This window comes from Mixophyes fleayi, chromosome 3 (assembly GCF_038048845.1).
Source record: "Mixophyes fleayi isolate aMixFle1 chromosome 3, aMixFle1.hap1, whole genome shotgun sequence".
Lineage (NCBI taxonomy): Eukaryota > Metazoa > Chordata > Amphibia > Anura > Limnodynastidae > Mixophyes > Mixophyes fleayi.
In genome coordinates this window covers 106,710,237-106,727,283 of record NC_134404.1, presented here as the reverse complement: position 1 = coordinate 106,727,283, position 17,047 = coordinate 106,710,237, and the positions used below count along the sequence as shown (strand labels likewise).

At 39.1% G+C, this 17,047-nt stretch overlaps 1 protein-coding gene across 12 annotated transcripts in view; it reads left to right on the top strand.

Moving 5' to 3' along the window:
• Positions 1–17,047, top strand: part of TNIK (TRAF2 and NCK interacting kinase) — a 261,739-nt gene that overhangs the window by 226,364 nt on the left and 18,328 nt on the right. For 11 of the 12 annotated variants that reach the window (XM_075202119.1, XM_075202118.1, XM_075202121.1 and 8 more), the window contains 3 exons: positions 4,332–4,510; positions 10,584–10,701; positions 14,189–14,353. In XM_075202119.1, the coding sequence (XP_075058220.1) occupies positions 4,332–4,510; positions 10,584–10,701; positions 14,189–14,353 (462 nt within the window). The remainder of the gene's footprint in view (positions 1–4,331; positions 4,511–10,583; positions 10,702–14,188; positions 14,354–17,047) is intronic. The other variant, XM_075202123.1, reaches the window with a different exon arrangement.

The following is a 17,047-nucleotide window of genomic DNA, read 5'->3' as shown; positions in this document are numbered from 1 at the left end:
GAAAGTTGCGGTAGATAATCCTTCATTTGCTTTGCATTTATTTATGGAGCTGGGGACACAATCTGGTACAAGAAGAAGAATCTATCAAACACACATAGGGACGTTTATGGGATAGATGACTCTGGGGAAAAAAGCATTGGTAAATTACTTACAGAAACAGAGCACATTGTGTGGGCCATACTTATCGTATACAAAATGGCATTTTATTCTTTATTTTATTTCACTGTCTAAAATGCTACCTTCACTGATTCCTATTGATAGCAGCTCACTGCCTCTATACTGGCCCCAGGAATTCCTGTTGCCTGAACATAGACTATATAAATGCCAGATTTTGGTCATACTAGTGAAGAAACGCTCTGTGAGCAGTGCTGGTGTAACGGCGCTATATGCCATATACAGGCATATGGAACAGATAAATGTTGGATTCTTGTGAATGGCATATGCCTTCTTTATAAAGGGGGTACATCATGTTTAATACAAATGTGCAGAAACATGGCTCATTCAAACATTTACATTTTTATTAATATGTCCGTCATATTTTACTCAGGTATAAACTGTCCTAAACACAAAGACATTGGACTCATTCACATAGTAAAATTTTAGCATTTCTTCACAGCATATGCATATCAAATGGTTATAGTTAGACTACAATTCTTACCATTTTATCATGGCAAAAATCTAAAGACACAATTTTGCTTAGTGTGGGCATCTATATGTAGGGCAGGTTCTATTTGATTTGTCCATCACCCTACCTCTCTGCGACATAACACCTGGCACTATTAAATATTGTGTTCTAGAGGTCTAAGCGTGTTTTTGCATTGTTGTAACATACAACAAAAACTGCTACTTGTTCAAAAATACGTGTCCCTTTTGGTTGACATCCAACACTCATGCATCACAAACCCTATATATTGTTCATGGGTTAGATAACCACATGTAATCAAACCCAACTTATAAAGCCTGCAGGTTAAAATAGTGCTACAAAGAATTTCGCCAGTATTAAAATCTGGGACCTTGTCTGGGACAAATCACTTCACAGAATACTATAAATGCAAACAAGTTATATGGCACTGTACTATGAGGAGAGAATAGAAATCCTTTCTAGTTTTAAGATACCCGCAGCTAGACAGATCCTTATTTGATGTGTAGTATTGTGTAAGCATTGCACCTTGATCTGGTTGTGTTCAAATCCACTTCCTATAATATGGCCCATCTTATCTTATCCTTGCTGCTACTGCATTTCTTTATTAGATAAGGTAAGAATGGCGCCTCTTCCCCCTCTGTACTGGATGTTGGGAGACTTAATTGTACTTGCAGTTTGTCACCAATTTTGCGGGAAAGCCGGTCTTTTCCTATCATTGGCTTTAAGATACGAACCACTGTATCTCTGCCCCACCTAGATATCTATAAGTGATAAATCAGTGTAATGATGACATTTCTGAGTGAGTGGTTCTGTTACTTCTACTGAGAGTAAAGACAATGTATATTAATGCAAAAGCTTTATCCTGATTTAACTATTTTTGTAAAAGTTTAATATGTAAAGTGGTAAATGAAGGAAAAAGCTTGGTGTAGTCAGGATGGTTGATTAAAATCGGTGACTACGGCTGTGGAACGGCCTCCCCCATAAATATGCAGTAAGCATCTTCTGATTAACCGTAGGTGGTCAGGAAGACAACACTGTTCATCCTTCTCTACAACAGATGAAAATATTTCTTTTTGGCTTTTGATCCACCTTAAGTACATGAAAGCTTTGTTCGGCGTGCTATTTTCATGCTGGGTATGTTAAAGATACAACTCAAAGCATTAGTCCTAAGGGTTTCCCTCTCCATCTAGCCACAGGCAAACTTCCCCCAGAGTAACAATAGTTGTTCAAAAGAAAATGAAGCTTCTTTTATAAAACCACTATGATGTCATTAAGAAATAAAATGGTAAGAATAATTTAAGGGACTTTTCATGTCAATACGTATTTGCACATGCTGTGTAGACATACAAGTCCTTTTCAACATTAGTGGATAAGCAGCTAAATGTTTGTCTTCACACAATTCTCTTTAATGTGCACACTTCAATGTTCTGGTGTTAAATGAGAAGATCTTGCTTTGCCCAAAGTAATGGAATAAACTGACAGTATGTTTATAAGAATCACAGTGACTTCTTTACTGGGCTGAATGAATCTGGTTACATCTGAAAACTTAACAAGTAACTCTGTAAAACTGTTTTCTGCGTTCTAGTGTGTGACAGTTATTTGTGCCATTACCTCTGTAACGGAGTCTTCGTTTTTTTGAACTGCACAGAGGTTGCATTGTTGGGTGTAACTAGTTGTTTACAAATGTCCATGGTAGTTTGTGTATTAGTAGAGAATAGAGCGATTTCAGTTGCCACCTAAGGCAAGAGAATGACTAATGCCTGAAATGACTGCTTCCTACAGTACTGTTAGCGGTTTATAAATGTAACCAGTTATATGAAAGAACAATACTCGGCCTGTTTTTTTCCCCAGGCATAGGACTCTCATATTTGCAAGTCTGCGCAAGAATATATATAATGTTTGTTTTCCAAATGTATTGTCCGATAATTGCATTGCCTGGCACTCAAGAAGCAAGAGGTCTCTCGCTGAGGGAGTAACGTTCATACATGTGTCTAAGTTTTCTGTTCTATAACACGTGGAGCTCTCCGTGTTGTCATTCCCTAGAAATCACTAGCTGTCTGCAGCTTTTCTTGTACTTGTTTCCAAGGTCAACAAGTTGCAGTGTGCTTATCTTATACTTGCCAGTGTATGGACATCTATATATTTGCTTCTCCAGGATTTGTGGGGTACAAGCATATTGACTGTATAATATTTAATGAAACATAAACATTTTTCTCTATTTGCACCAGATAACTATATATCCCTTTAAATGTCAGAACATTGAGTCTGTGCACATAAGAGACATGTGTTAGTACCTAGTAGCACATTAATATTCACTTACTTTCATTTGATGTTACTTATATAAGCAGTACAAATATTATTTTTTACACTTATGTGTTCTATTTTATTATTATATTTTAGTTAATATAATCAGGCTTGCATATACACTTGCATGACAAGGTATGGTGAAGCTTCAGTGCCACAAAATAAAAGGTATATCAATAGGTAGCATCTAATTAGATCACATATCTATATCTAGCATCAGTGGGTGGGACTTGAAGAAGTTATATGGTGCTGGGGCTACATTTTAATATATCTATATAAAATTACAGCAGTCACCGTTTATCCTGCTATGCAAAACGGAGTCAGTTCTCAAGTTACAGAAACTATAGTTTCCTGTGCACATGATGTGGGTTGTTTTGTTGCAATCTTCTTAGTAAACTTCTAACCTTTGTATGTTTATATAAATAAGGAATATAGAAAGTGTTATGTCTTCCTTGATACGTGTTTCCTTACAATGCAAATGCATGAAAAGGGATGTATTTTTGCGTATACATGTTTTGCTTGCTGATGTATGAAATGCTGTACTAGGAAGAAGCCATGTCTTGATAAATGAGAATGTATAAACACCTGTACATAGTATGGCATTGTGTAGTGGAAACATTAGGGCTATTTGGATATTAATGAATGTGGTGATGTTCAATACATTTTTTCTCCTTAAACCCTGAGCGAATGCATTGACGTCTACATTGGTCACTAATGTAGGGGGAAATGGTAAGACCAATGCTTTGTTCGTCATTTGCATGTTTTCTTCCACAGAACAAGCAAATTCATCATCTGCAGAGTCCTGTGCTTTACCACTTCTTCACCTGCATTGCTTTACAAGCATGATCTAGATACACTTATTATATATTATACATGCTGCCTGTGATGTCCCAGTACAGAAAGTGTCAGAAATAAAATGTCATGTCAAATTCATAGTAAACTGGGAAATATTGTGATAGTTTTACTGTTTTGTTTTTATAAAAATTAGTTTGTTTTTTTCAAAAAAAAACTGCATTTACTGCATTTTATATTTAAACCAAAAATAATTTTGTCACCAGTGGACATATATACACTAAGAAAAATATTTTCCAGCTTACTATGACAGAAATTCTGAATTTCACAGAGCGTAAGTGTATCCATCTTTTATACGCACCGGGCACATGAAGGTCGTAAATAAGTCTGCAAATAAGATGGTTTGCTTCATGATGTTACCTTTTTGCCTTAAACATTGTCTGTTTGTCTGATGGAAATGTGTCTGTAACATTATTGTTCGCCTATTTTCTCGTTGGCTATGGTGCAGTTGAACATTCGCTTCAAGGAGATGTCACATTGGATACATTTTCTGCTTTGGTTTGGATCATTCACCACATGAATCTTTTTGCAGGATCTGACGGCATTGGCGAAAGAGCTGAGAGAGTTACGCACTGAAGAGACAAACCGACCAATGAAGAAGGTGACTGATTATTCTTCCTCCAGTGAGGAATCTGACAGTAGTGAGGAGGAAGATGGTGAGAGCGAGACTCAGGATGGAACTGTGTCTGTTAGTGATATACCAAGACTCATGTAAGCTATATTTCAGTATATAATATTGTTTGGTGTAAATATGTATATGTGATAGAGCAGCACATCACTCAAGTAGTCCTCTTAACCCTCACTATGTACTGTTAGTTGAAGTTTACAATCAAACAGAGGAGCACCAGCTCTCCCTGTCACTCTCTACTGCAGTACCGGGTTTGCATACAGCTCAAAGTATAATTAACAACTTGCTCCCCATTATTGACAAAAAGTTTTAGGCCCTGCAATCTACTTTGGATGCCGTCATATCTAAAATGTCATTTTTCCCACATATTGAACGAGTCAATCGGTTGGAGACGGCTAGAGAAGGTACTAAGCCCCGACCTGTTTTTAGATGTGAGACAAGGAGAAAATTCAGATTTTTTGACTCCTGAAACATCTGGTTATCAATGATAATAGAATACTGATTTTCTAGGATTACTCGGCCATGCTCACAGAAAAACAAGAAGCATTTACCCCAATTTGCAGGTTCCTGGCAGCTAACAACAGATGCTTTGCACTTTTATACCCAGCAAAAGTTAGAATAATTGAAACCGCTGCACTGTTTTTGATGACCCAGATGCTGCCAAATGGCATCTTTAGACGGTCACCCCACCTCCTGGTTCACCACATAGTACCCGCCCATCTCACACCACCTTGCTCAGTATTTATTGCACGCAAATTATTGTTCAGATAGACAAGTGTAGTCTATAACTACGATGACTAATTCTTTGAGATTTGACAATTTAACGTAAACTCTCACTATTTTTTTTTTTTTCTCTCTTTCCCACAATAATGGACCATGTATTGTATTTTATGATCCTCTGGTTTAACTCCTAGAGTTCATTTGTACTTCGATTTGGTTAGGAAAATGTTTTGAGGTTTGATAATTGTATTGACTTGTTTTTGAGATGCAGCTATTTAATGTTACTGAATGTCCGGTTTATTGTTTGCCACTCACAGAGACATGGGGCCCATCCTTTTCAATTCTGCTATTTTATGATTGAGAAGAGGTCAACAAAGTGCGCCTCATCTGCAAACACTATTCCATCTATACTCCATCCATCGCTGGGGATAGGTTAGCCATGCAGTCCTCATGTTCTCCTCATGTTCTGATTCTTCCCTTCCCGCCCTCCCGCAGACTCTCACTATGGTTTTGTGGAATGTTGGTGGATTGAATTCTCCTATTAAACGTAAAAAAGTCATTGCCCACCTTAAAAGATCCCACGCTGACATAGGGTTTTTTTTTACAGGAGACTCATTGGAGAGACTCAGATGGTCTCGTCTTGCAAGCCGGCTGGATAGGGGATTGTTTATTTGCACTCCATGCTACGAAAGCTATGGGGGTTGCTATAATAATTGCTAGGCACCTACAATATACAATTTTGGACACTGTTGTGTACCCGAATGCTCGATACCTACTGGTCTCTACCTAGATCAACAAGACTAAATTTACCTTTTTGATCATATATGCCTCGAACACAGCACAACAAGAATTTTTTCATTCCCTTGTCCAGATAGTATTGCAAATTGATATGGCAGCACAGTGGCCTAGTGGCTAGCACTTCTGCCTCACAGCACTGGGGTCATGAGTTCAATTCCCGACCATGGCCTTATCTGTGTGGAGTTTGTATGTTCTCCCTATGTTTGCGTGGGTTTCCTCCAGGTGCTCTGGTTTCCTCCCACACTCCAAAAACATACTGGTAGGTTAATTGGCTGCTATCAAAATTGACCCTAGTGTCTCCCTGTCTGTCTGTCTGTGTGTGAGTTTGTGTCTATATTAAGGAATTTAGACTGTAAGCTCCAATGGGGCAGGGACTGATGTGAATGAGTTCTCTGTACAGCGCTGTGGAATTAGTGGCGCTATATAAATGATGATGATGATGATGATGTGATACCCCTAACTTAGTTATTGCATGTGACTTTAACTGGGTTGTAAATCCGGCATTACTTCCACTACAAGACCGACCAACTCTGGCTATTTCTCTGGACTGATGCCTAGGTATGGTTTGGTAGACCCATGGCGCTTGTTTAACCCGACAGAACGTATTCTTTCTATTCTAGCATTCACTGTTTGTGTTCAAGAATAGGTTACATACATGTTGCCAACTCGTTGGTGCCGCTGGTTCGTAATGTGGACAAAGCTAACATTGTAATTTCGAACCACGCTGTGCTCTCACTGACCCTTCAATTACCAAACTTAGGCTGGAAAACTCAGCATTGGAGATTTCCCTCGTTTCTGCATAGCTCTGAGCATTTCCAACAGTATTTAAGACACAAATGGGCTGAATACTTAGATGATAACATTGACCACTGCAATGACACCATACTTTTTTGGGAAGCCTCGAGAGCGGTTATGCGCGGTCATATCATAGCGTATGTTTCCAGTCATCTCAAAAAGATGAGAAAACTTATGAAGGCCTTTTCAAAATGTCGGCGGAAACTTACGCCCGCTATGCCCTGACTCCATCGGGAACAACCCTTGTTGCTCACAGAGAGGTGCAACAACTGCTGGAAAGTTTCCTGACTTCCCAAGCCAAGCAGCAGATTGAATTCACAGAAAACAAATTCTTTCGCTGGGGCAATAAGTCCCAAAATTGCATATAGTAGCCCTTAAATCATCGTCCCCTCAGGGGCTCCTCACTGAATCAGAAAAGATAATTGCAGCTTTTCAGAAATATTACTCTGAATCTTATAGAGGTGACCCTCCAAATCATGAGTTAATATCTAAACTATTAGCTGAAGACAAACGCCCCTCATTGACTCCATATTAGAGGACTCTTCTTGCGAGTGATATAACCTCTCAAGAGGTAGATCTCGCAATCAAAATCTTGAAGCTTCATAAAGCACCAGACCCAGATGGTTTCATCGCAAGATATTATAAGACCCATAGGGGAGAAGTGGTCCTTATTTTGACAGAATTATACTGTAAACTCCATGGAGACCGCCATGGAGTTCCCCTACACTTCCCCTACTACATCACTGTGGTCAATGGTATCATGGTACCGCCTTTGACAATGTTGAGGCACTCGCCAGGGGTGCCCTCTTTCTCCACTGCTTTTTAGTTTGGTTTTGGATCCAATGCTCAGGGTTCTGCAGAGTTAGTTTCCTTGAGGGGATCAAAGTTTTTTGAATTTAAACTGACGGCCTTTGCTGATGATGTTTTGATCTATATATCCAATCTGGAAACATCCCTTCTACTCCTTGTGGATCGCATAGTTGTGTTTGGCTCTGTTTCAGGATTTACAGTTAATTTTGAAAAGTCAACAGCAATGTATCTATGTAACGGTATTACCAAGCCGTCTTGGGCACGTAATGTTCCTATATTTTGGCTAAGTCGGCCATATCATACCTGGGCGTCCATATTCATTCCCCTTATAATAATATTTCTAAAGCAATCGCTGCAGCTGAGCAAGAGATGCAGGGTTGGGAATTTCTGAATCTTTCCTATGGGGACCAAATTAATTTAATAAAAATGATCATATTCCCCAGACTTTTATACCCCCTTCAGGTGTTGCCCCTGTTACTGACAAAATCAGATTCTATTAAAATAGATGTGGTCTTTCGCTTTTTATTTGGAACTCAAAAAAACCGAGAATTGACCTGGTGAACTTATAACAACAAAGAGATAGCGGTGGCTTTAATTTACTAAACGTTGCCTGCTATAACTAAGCAGCCCAGTTACGTCACCTTAGAGATTGACTTCATAACTACTTATACTTGTACAGCTTTGGACCAGGGTTCCCTCCCTGATCGCAGTTTGAGGGCCTTCATTCATCGCCACGATTAGGAATTGCCTGATTCTACTTTACACAATCTATTACCACCAAGTGTGGCATTTGTATCATCTAAATTCCCATGCTTCCATGTGCCTCCCTCTCCTCCGCAACCCAGACTTCCAGGACTGCATGGCTTCCTATCTCTTTACTGAATGGGCTAGCATGGGCATCCCCACGATTCGACCATTGGTAGATGAGGTAACTCGTAAACCCATGACACACGCTCAGGCTTACTCTCTCTATCCCTTTCTCCGCAATTACCATTTATCATTTTTTCAATCTCAGCAAATTGACTGGGATAATCAATTAGATGTTATGCTGTCCACATCCATCCTGACACATAAGGCCATCTCACAACATTATTCTTTATTACGCCACCAATTTGATTATGACAAACCTAAAACGCGTCTCTCACAGTGGTGGAACCTGTTTCCCAATCTGACTCCTGATGTCCTATTAAAGGCTTTGGCTAAATCATTACGCACATTACCGGTTATGACGTATACAGAAATGTTCTTCAATTTTTACCATCGGGCCTACCTTTTCCCTCCCGCCGATTCCAAATTACTTCCCTTTGCCTAAAGTGGGGTTCTCACCGAGCGGATTTGACCCACTACTTTTGGGATTGCCTTCCAAATATATGCTTCTGGAGATTTTCCATAACTCACTTGGTGAACTATATCCCCTGTCCCTGAAGTGGGCAATTTTTGGAATACTTCCAGCAGAATGTAAGGTGAGCAGGGGTTGCGAGAAGCTGCTACTTGCTATCTCGGCTGCGGCCAAAATAAGCATACTCCAAGTCTGGGCCCAGAATGCTCCTCCTGTGTTCTCACTTTTAGAGAAAAACTTTATCACATATTCCGGGTGCATTGGATTGAAACTTCTTTACAAAAAATTCCAGATGGAGCACTTCTTCGAGCTTGATATATCTCCTCCCTCGAGATCTTCATACACAAATCTGGAAAAACTGCCACCACTCAGAGTGGTCTGAGCTACGGATGTGTGCTAATAATCCCCCTCCCCCTGATTATCTCCACCCTGATAATCATCTCACACTTAAGAGTGAAGTGCCCATGTGTCTGTGTTATAAGATGTTTATCTTGGTTGTCTGAGTGTGTAACCTGACTGGCCCGGACGGCTCTAATATTTGATGGCTAGCAATGGTTAGACATTTTTGTTCTTCTTTTTTCTTTATTCATTTATGTAACATGTGTTTGCATAATCTTGATCTGTTACATTGTAATGCATTGTCTACCTAAATATAAAATTCTGAAATGCTCTTTGTTTTTAATTGGTACAAAGGTTCACATACAGATCCAGCCTTCTAAGCGACTGTATCTGTCATGATGTGAACGCACACGTGTGTGTGTGTGTGTGTGTCCAAGTCAAATAGGTCTGGCACTTGGCACGCAGGGCGAAAGCTATAGGGCCTTATTAATATGATTAGCTAAAAACTGTGCACACTGTCAGGTCACGGCCATAGTCCACCCACCTTGTCCAATAGTCCCTCCAGCAGGATTGATGAATGTTTTAGGCCCACACGTCTTAGATTTCCGTGTGCTGATCCACATAGAAGGGAAGGAGATACCCCTCCCTACACTAAATTTTTTGCTTGCTGTGAACATAATTAATCCCATATGGGATTAATTGTTTTTTTTGTTTTTGTTTTTTAAATAAACTGTTAAATCCACTTAATCTAGTAATAGAAGATAAAACTAAAGTAATGTAAAAGAGACAGGTTTGCAATACAAAAAATGGATACTTTACATCAGTTTATATTGTTAAACTTTATTTTTGTAGGGGCAGAGAACAAGTATTTTGGGCAGCACAGTGATTAGCACTGCTCCCTCACAGCTCTGGAATCATGAGTCTGAATCCTAACCAAGACCCTATCTGTGGGTTGTTTGTATGCTCTATCTATGTTTGCCTGGGTTTATTCTGGGTGTTTCAGTTTACTTTCACACTCTAAAAACATACTAGTAGGTTATTTGGCTGCTGACTAAAGTGTGTGTGTGTGTGTGTGTGTGTGTGTGTGTGTGTGTGTGTGTGTGTGTGTGTGTGTGTGTGTGTGTCGGTTTAGACTGTAAGCTCCAATGGGGCAAGGACTGATGTGAATGACATTCTCTGTACAGCGCTGCAGAACATGGTGGTGCTATATAAATAGTTTATAATAATAATTTTACTCTACTTCACTTGGCTTCTTATACTGTAGTTCCTTGTTGTTCACCCTGTGCTTAGTGAGGAATCAGAGAATAGGTTTATCATTCACTAGTGGCTCCTTACACTCTGCTCTTTGTTTGCAGACCTCCTGGAATGTCTGGAAACAATGAGCCATATAATGCAGGGACACAGGGCCTTGAAAACTCACAGTCGGAGCCGTTCAGAAGCATCTCAAGAGAAGGAACTTTGATGATACGAGAGGTAAGATGTTATGCGCAACCTATTTATTATAGAGAACATATCACAAATTATGGAAATGGCATCACTGAAACTAGATATAATCGTTCTATGAAGTGGAATACAACATGTGAAAATGAATACTAAAAGAACATAATTTACTTGTCATTGTAAAGTCTACGGTATATATTATATTATTGATTTTCTGTTCTGGGATACAAATACAATGCTAATTCAATTGCAAGAAGCTTGGTTTCCTCTTGATATATTGGGGCTGTTATTTGGACAATACCATAAAAATGACTGACATGGTGTAATATTCTAGCCATTCACCACTGTGAGGAGCTATCTGGTAGGGGTTTCTTTAGCAACCCTTCAAATATTTGTTTGCTCTATTTATAGCGAAAAATAAACATTATATAGTTGGCATAAATATGTAATACATGTAAGAATTTGGCATACTTGCCTACTCTCCCGGAATTCCCGGGAGGCTCCCGAATTTCGGGGATTCCTCACGGACTCCCTGAAGTGTAGGCAAACCTCCCGGATTCACCGAAATTCATAGCATTGAATGGCAGGGGTGGGGCTTAATCGCGTCATTAAGACCTGCCATCGCTATTCAATGCTGTGAATTTCGGCATTTTATAGTGAGGACGGAGCTATGGTGACGCAACGACGTCACCACGCCCCCTCCTATCTACCCCCTGTCACATATGACTTCTCCCCCAGGATCTCCCAGGGGAGAAGTTTTGAAAGTTGGCATGTATGGATCATGGGCATGTCAACAAACCTTTGTGTGATCGTACTCTTGACAACTCTCGGAGGATATTTCAGTCTATAGCCCCTCCTGTCCATGTTTGAAAGGGTTATATACATACCTGAATGATATACACAAATGACCAGAGAAACATTAGCCATACACACTTTGTTCCTGTCACTCTTCCTGAGAGCTACGGGATAAGATCACAGTCCTGTTAACATGTTCACTTCAAAACTCACTGGGACTGATATAGTAGCCATCTTCCAATTGCATTTTCCAATATGCCCGATAATGATCCTATTGCTTTTCATATGATCACTTTTGTGCATAGCTGTTATGTGTATATAATTTCACAGGATGCGTGACCAGCATAAAGCTTAATTAAACAGTAACACAAATGTGCTGTAACCCATATACGCTTGGTTGCTGTATCGCACTTGGAATATATTCTTAAAGGCTGTTTCAAGACCCACAATCTTCGTACATGTGTTTCTTTGTATTTTATTCCATAACTCCCTTTCATACTACTGTTGGTGAAAGTGTGCCAGGAATTAGGCCTCTTATCCCAGGTATCCTTCAATCCAGTTTACTTCCTCTATCAGCTGCTGATCTTAGTAGTAGGAAGTTTTACTCAGTCTGTGGCTTCTAGAAATGAAGAGGCTTTTTGAGTAATGAAAATGGTTTCTTGGAGGAGACTCACAGGAACTTTAAAAGCAAGAAACCCAGCCACAGAAATCCCCAGAATCCCAGTGCCTAGACTAAAGCACTGCAGAAAAGATATATATTTAGTGTTAAATATTATAAATAATAGTGTTTTGTAATAATCCCTTTAGCTTAACCTTTATGAATTAAGAGCGAAAAACCACACTTTGTAGGTGAGACTTGAGACTCCTATTGTATTTCTCACACTCATAGTAGATCATTGGAAAATAGCAAAGATGTTAGAGTGAAGGAACTGCAGTCTCCCAGGACATTGATTTTTATCTCACCAGCGGTTCCCTCATAAATCACTTCATAGTTTTCATGAATGCAGAGTTTCCAGATTCTGTCGGCAAACTGACAAAATAATGAATGCAGAGAACTATATAATAAATATTTTACTTCAGACATGCATTGTCTCACTGTATTAGGTATGCATGTATGGCAGCTGAGAGGATCAGGTTTTCATTAAATAAATGTCAATCCTGCTAGCACATGCGGGAAGGGAATCATGCAGAGCTGACATCAAAGATCATTTGCCACTTGCTAGATCCATCATTTCAACCTGGAAGCTTTGCATTTTGATGCTTTAAATTATGTATGTCTGAAATTCATCTTTTTTTTTTAATAAAAGAAAGAATTACTTTTTATGCCCTTAATTCAGATCAAGTTTTATTAAAGGGGAAAAAGTTTTAGCACTTCTTACTAGCATTTCCACTAGCACTTATGGAGTGATAACAAATTGGTTATTTTGCTGGAAGAGTGACGCAAATTGCAACATCTGTAGAGCCCCATTACCACCTACTGAGAAGATTTTACTAACCTGCTCCTTCTCCTGGCAGAAGATCCAGGTGCTGCTACGTGCTGCCGATTTTCCTGGTGCTCCACCATTCAAATTACAGACCCATACAAAATTCAGGGTTGTGTGAGCAGGAGAACCAACCCCCTCCGCTGCCATAATAAAGCGGAGAAGTATTGATTTGCCAGTTCTGTATTTCAAAACCGGCAGAGCCCCGGGAAAAACATCTGCATGCACTAGGCCCCTGGCCTGCGGCTAGGGGAGAGTGGCATTTTCGTAAAAAAACGTTAACATGAGTGGTAGGGCAGCTTTAAATATCACATGGTACAAGTCAGCAGCTAAAATCGCATTTGTTGCTGGTGTATGTTCTGGTGTCTAATTGCCTATTGCTCAGTAATAATTGCATAACTACTTTGCATGCAGTCATGGCTTGTAAGTGTGTTTTATACATCGTCCATGTGGTTAATGGACGGAAAAACTTTATGGCCATTATGTGAGCATATATTTACTACCTAAACTGGGCAGTAGATTACAGTATGTTCAGTATTTTAAGTGCCACTGTGGCCACATGTGATCCATTCAATTAGGTGAAAGTGTTAAATGATATACACTCTGTGATGATTAAAAATGGAGGGGTAGAGAAATGGGTCATATCAGGGCCTATTCGGGTACCAGGAGTGGTGCCACAATATTCTTTTAGTTGGGGAAGGGAGAAAAGGGACTGTGTTCTGTAGTAAGTAGAAATAAGTATTATGTCCCTATAATTGGGCTAACTATTACATACATACAATAGTGGACAGTTATTTGTGTCTTTGATGATGGTGGTTCATAGTGAACACTGCTCTATCATGGATATTGGTTTAGCCATGAAATGTCTCCATATATGGTGCACAGGTGACTGTTGCACACTATGCTACGTATATGTATTTACAATGATTTTGTTGCACAGAAAAGGGAAATAGGTAAATTCCTAGCGCAGTGTAGACCACATTCTCGTGAATATTGATTCAACCTGCAAAATGTCTTCACTGTGTATTAGTGACACATAAAGCTGTTATCTTAGTAATAATCAATTACTCACCTTTTTCTTCTCTTGGTATGTTGAGCCTTTCTTTTTCTGCAATGTACATAGCTTTTACCTTGTCTGTGTAGTGTCTGAAACTTTGTCTTGTTATGCATGATAATACTCTGTCATCTCCAGGTTTAGCTCTGTGAATGGAATTGTCCATGTACTTTCCTTTGTTTCTCCACAGACTTCTGGAGATAAAAAACGCCCTGGCCATGCAGAAAGTAATGGTTTTGCCGGCCACATAAACCTTCCTGACTTAGTCCAGCAGAGCCACTCCCCGGTGGGTACTCCAACCGAGGCTTTAGGGAGAGGTTCCACGCATGCACAGGAAATGGAGGCTGGCACTGAAGTAGGTGGTGGCACTATCAAACTAACATTACTGCTGGCTGGCTAACCAGTTGCATGTATTAACGCTGGTGTTATTCTTCCTTTGTTACCTTTCCTTTTCCAACCATGGGGTATATTTACTAAACTGCGAGTTTGAAAAAGTAGAGATGTTGCCTATGGCAACCAATCAGAGTCTAGCTATCATTTATTTAGTGCACTCTACAAAATGACAGCTAGAATCTGATTGGTTGCTATAAGCAAAATCTTCACTTTTTCAAACCCGCAGTTTAGTAAATATATCCCCATGTCTACTATTGGCAATGCCAATAACTGCAACAAATCATTTCATAAGGGCAAATCGCCACTTAAGGTTTAAAATTAAAGCCAACTCTATGACTCTGATTACTTAAAACAGAAATGTTTGATAAAATTAGAGGAAATTTGGTATAATTCATATCCTGACTCTTTTATAATGTAATAAGGCGACTCCTGCTTGTTCCACTTACTTTCTATTTCCATTAATCTTGTCCAGGTTACAGTTTAGTTGATATAAAGTTAAAACAGAATAAAAAAATCTTTTACCTCAGGTTAATTAATTCCACCCAGATTATTGCATTTGGAATAGCAGTTGAAGGATGGTTCTTTTATCACACTGAAGTGGTAGGTATAATTGGTCCATAAAGAGAGAGGATATTTAAAAAAACGTCATGGAGACAATTAACAATTGTTATTCCTAAATTTTAGCTTAAGGGCTCATTCACACATGTGCTGTGAAAATGGGGAAAATGTATGAAATAAAGTGTACACTTTAGATACATTTTAGTGATGCATTATTTACGGGTATTCCATGCTTTTTTGGTGCATTGCACTTTTACCAATTTTTACCAATATAATCCATTATGCTGGTAGCACACGTTATTTAGTTAAAAACCGAATAGCGGACTAACAGCTGAAAAGTAGGTAGGATAAACCCCCCAAAAAATAATATTTTTTCTTAAAAATTCAGTTGAGGGTGGTAAGGACAGTAAACTATTAGAGAACACTATACAACATGTTATGTCTTCACTGTTTCTGACGCATATCATTTTACATAATTCCAAAAGGGATCGGAGATAGGCGAAACACATTAAAACTACATATAATAAATAATGATAAGCAAACAAAAATAAATAAATAACACTAACACACAGAACTGCTATTAATATCATATATTCATATATGTTTTGTTTTTAAAAGCAGAAGATAAGGTACTTTGTAGAAAATGCTGAAGCATAGGTTTGAAGGACAGCAATGAAAAACTATGTTTAGTAACATTTATGGGGAAATGTACATTATTCAAAATTCCCTTTAAAGGATAGTATAAGTCACCAAAGAACTCCAAGGGGTACATTTATCAAACCTCTTAAAAAGGAAATGAGGAGGTGTTTCCCATAGCAACCAGATTCTAACGATCATTTTCTGGAAGCACTAGATACATGATGGCTAAAAGCTCATTAGTTACTATGGGCAACACCTCCACTTTAAGGTTTGACAAATCTACCCCCATGATTGGATTTATGTAGGGTTAGTGCTATTTTACAGGCCATGCAAATGTAATATCTTTATCATTTACACCAGGGTGCAGATGACGTAGAGCCAATATGCTGAGGAACGCATTTCAGGAGTTGTAGTGCTTGCTAGTGGACACCAGTTAATAAGGGGACACTGTTTGCACATGAGTACCATTTTGCTTCGTTATTGATTTGGTGCATAAAATTGCTTTGAACATTGATTCTATGCGCTTTTGTCTGGTAATTTATCACGTCACCAGCTTTACTGTTGGTTACTTGATTCAAACTGGGCAAAAATGCAAATATCTACGTCCATGTACAACACAAAGGGGCATGTTCAATTGTCGGCGGAATCGCCGAAAATCCCGCGCTCAAAAATTATTACCGTTAATACGGTAATCTCTCGCTGGATCTGCGAGCTGAAATCCAGCGAGTATATTACCGTATTAACGGTTTTTCCGCGCACGATTACCGTAATATCGGTAATCGTGCGCGGACCGCGGGATTTTCGGCAATCCCGCCGACAATTGAATACCCCCCAAAGAGCCCTATCAATGCAAGTGGCTTTTCAGAAACTACTCCCATTGAGTTGGCTATACATATGTAACATTGGTAAAATACCTCCATCTAGGGCTCTATTGATTAGTTGCGCCATCCTCTCTGCACAGACTGTAATGAAATTCACAGCATGGAAGTGACCTAGAAAAAATGGTGTCTGCATAATCATGTCATATTACACAATGACATTGACAAATATTACTGCAAAAGTTCTTGGAGCTTATTAATACGGATCCTGAATTAAAATTCAGGACTCAGAACATATATTTATTTTCTATGCACTGCATACCTGTCTTCAACCCTATTAAAGAACATGCAGTTTTTTGTACACACTGGCTTGCTCTCTGCTGCATAGCAAATGGACATACAGGACCTGAGTCATGTTGGAACGCAACCTACAGGCAACTTACGTTTAAAAAATGAGCATGGAACGTGATTGTAGTTCTGACTGTATTCAAATCCAAGCGGATCTCAATTTGAATCTTGATGTCAGTATACTCTACCTAAACGTTACTTGCCGTTTGTTAACAGACAGACAGAAGAGTGCAGGATATGCATGTGCACATTTGCAATACAATGTCCAATCAGAACATATGCAAAAAAAATCA